The sequence below is a fragment of the Macaca nemestrina genome, chromosome X, assembly GCF_043159975.1.
Source record: "Macaca nemestrina isolate mMacNem1 chromosome X, mMacNem.hap1, whole genome shotgun sequence".
NCBI classification, from domain to species: domain Eukaryota; kingdom Metazoa; phylum Chordata; class Mammalia; order Primates; family Cercopithecidae; genus Macaca; species Macaca nemestrina.
In genome coordinates, this window is record NC_092145.1 from 75651287 (window position 1) to 75654005 (window position 2719).

The 2719-nt window shown below is 34.5% G+C and overlaps 1 protein-coding gene across 1 annotated transcript; it reads right to left on the reverse strand.

Moving 5' to 3' along the window:
- Nucleotides 1–1372: 1372 nt before the first annotated feature.
- LOC105464559 (putative P2Y purinoceptor 10) lies at nucleotides 1373–2397 on the reverse strand. Its single transcript, XM_011712557.2, is given in 2 exon segments — nucleotides 1373–2049; nucleotides 2052–2397. Coding segments are annotated over 2 exon segments (1023 nt in total).
- Between the last annotated feature and the right edge of the window lie 322 nt (nucleotides 2398–2719).

The window sequence follows — 2719 nt, forward strand, 5'->3', positions numbered from 1 at the left end:
AGATCACATAGCTTCTCTGTGGGAGACCAGAAACTAGGATCCTGGTCCTCTGAATATGGATTAATGCTTCTTTCATACACCATGGTCCCTTGTTTAACAAACTGCTTTAAGCAGGTAAGATATATATAGATATATATGTTTCAGAAATATCTGCAACTGAAGTGATGTTTTAAATGTTCGAAAAAAACATTTAAATATCCAAACATTCAAAGGTCCAAAAAAGAAAATATAACAAGCCATTTTGTGAATTTCTAATCTTATAAGGACAAGAAAACAACCTTGTATAGTTTTAAAAAACTAACCACCGCTTTTTAAAGTATTTTAATGAAATCCACTACATGAAAATTTAAGTTTCAGATTTTCCAATAGGAGTAATTTGTATTATAAAAATGATTTAGTCATAGAGATTTTAAAAACGGAAAATTTCCATTTGGCATTTATAATAAGATTCAACTCACCCATGTTGTCCTTAAATATATATTTACTTGTGAAAAATGAGGTTTAGCTAGAGTTTACCACTGAAATAACATAGGTGTGTGTGTGATTTTTTAAAATTAACTCATTGATTTGAACATACCAAGTAAAGTTGTGACTGAGGTTGTATGTACAGCAATCAATTTAGGCAGACTATGGCACAGTTGGTTTTAATGAACACATATAAAAAAAATATTTTCCGAATGAGTGCTGTTATATAAAAACCTACATCACATCATGCATATTCACAGACATTCAAGCAAAAAACCTTCATTGTAAGCCCTGAAACCCAAGTTTGTGAAATATGTAAGGAGATAACTTTATTTTTTGTTTAAGGTGTATTCATTGTGTGAATCCCATGATACTGTTGAGATATTTGAAGTTCATCTGAATTGTTTATTTCCCAGAGGAGACCAAAGAAAAATCTCATCAGTATTCCAAGTTATAAGGATGTTAATTAACATGACTCATATTGATATTAAAAAACCTTTTCTCTATAATCTTGTTTGCTCAAGTAGTGAATATTTTCTAAAGAAAGCTATGGTCATACTGCTCTCCTGTATGCTTTTCAATATTTGGATAATTCACCTGTTTTCAATGTATATTTGTTTCTCTCAGAAGAAGAAAAGATTGAATCTACTGCTCTGAAATAGGTGTGCAATTCATTCTGTTGCTCATCATCTTCTGTAAGGAAAGATTTTTTTTCACATGCTCCATAGAACAATATGTTTCCATTCTGACAGAAAATTTATGCATGTGTAATTTCTTCAGAAGGATCATTTTGAGGTTAAAGGGAAGGAGCCATGTTTAAGATATTCAACACCACTTTTTAGAAAAATCTTCAAAGTGACATAACTACACTAATAGAGCATATCGATTTTTCTAGTTAATTATTTGGTTATATTGTCTTGGAATCATTGAAACAATCAAGAGAGATAGTTTGAATATCCTTCTTTCTCTGATGAATTTCTAAGGTACTGTCATTGCATCTCATACATGACTGAAGAACCAAGCTGCCATGATCTGAAAATCGATCATGAAATTTTGAGGTCATAAAATAATATACAACTGGATCAAGACAACAATTCAGATTTGCAAGAGACAGGGAAATAATGTGGAAACAGAAAGTGCTCTTAATAAAAGAGCAGTTCAAAAAGACATGTTCCTTCACCATCATAAAGAATGGGAAGTTGAGATGGTAAGGAGTGAAACACACAAGGAACACCACTTCACACATCAGGACCATCCTCAAAGCCTTTTTCCTCTCTTTGGTATTCCTAGGGGGAACTTGGAATTCCCGTAAAGATTTTCTTGTTTTCCATGTGAAATAAGTAATAATTATAATGGGTAATAGAAACCCTCCAAGTTCAGCTACAGTTACTATGCCAAGGGAGGAAGTCATGTTAATGTGCTGAAGACCTAAGGCAGCAAAGCAGTATTCGGTGTTGTTGCCTAAGCCAGTGCTTCTCAGAATGGGAAATGGTAAACAAGCAGTCCCCATGATGACCCAGATGGCAGCACTGATGCCCACGTCATACCTATGCTTCCAGTCTCCGGCTCTGAAGCTCTTGAGGGAAAGAAGCACCTCTGAAGGCTGATGCATGTCAGGAAGCAAATGCTGGCATATATGTTGAGATACTTCAGATAGAAGCACACTAGGCCAAGGGTCCCCTGGAAAGGCCAGTGGTGGCTGATGTAATAGTAAATCCAGAAGGGTAAGGACAACACATGTGCAAGCTCAGCCACAGAGATGGCTTTATTTTTCTTGTTAATGAAGTGACGCAGAACCCACAAGGTCACAGTGTTGGCCAGAAGACCAGGTATGAATATAAGGATATAAGTAGCTTCATACAGGGAGTACTGAAATGGCATTTGAAGATCAGTGCACTTTGCTCTTGTGCTGTTGGTGCTGTTACTTCCCATCTTGAAGACTTAGGTTCCTTCCTTAGTAAAGCATTAGAATGACAATTTTGGCAGAAAATAGCGTAAAAATAGAATCAAGGGCATGTCAGTTCATGTTTGGGTATACAAATATATTTGTTTTCTAATAAAGAAGAATTTGTACAAACTTTTATAAATTCAGAAATGTCTATGTAAACTAAAAATAGCATACTAATCTACAAATGAATAACAGTATTGAGGATGATATTTTCAGGAATCCAAAAGATTAGTATTTTTGCAATAACTTCAGTTGTATTTCTCCCTTAGCATTTAACAGAGAAGTAATCAAACTTGTAGACCTAAC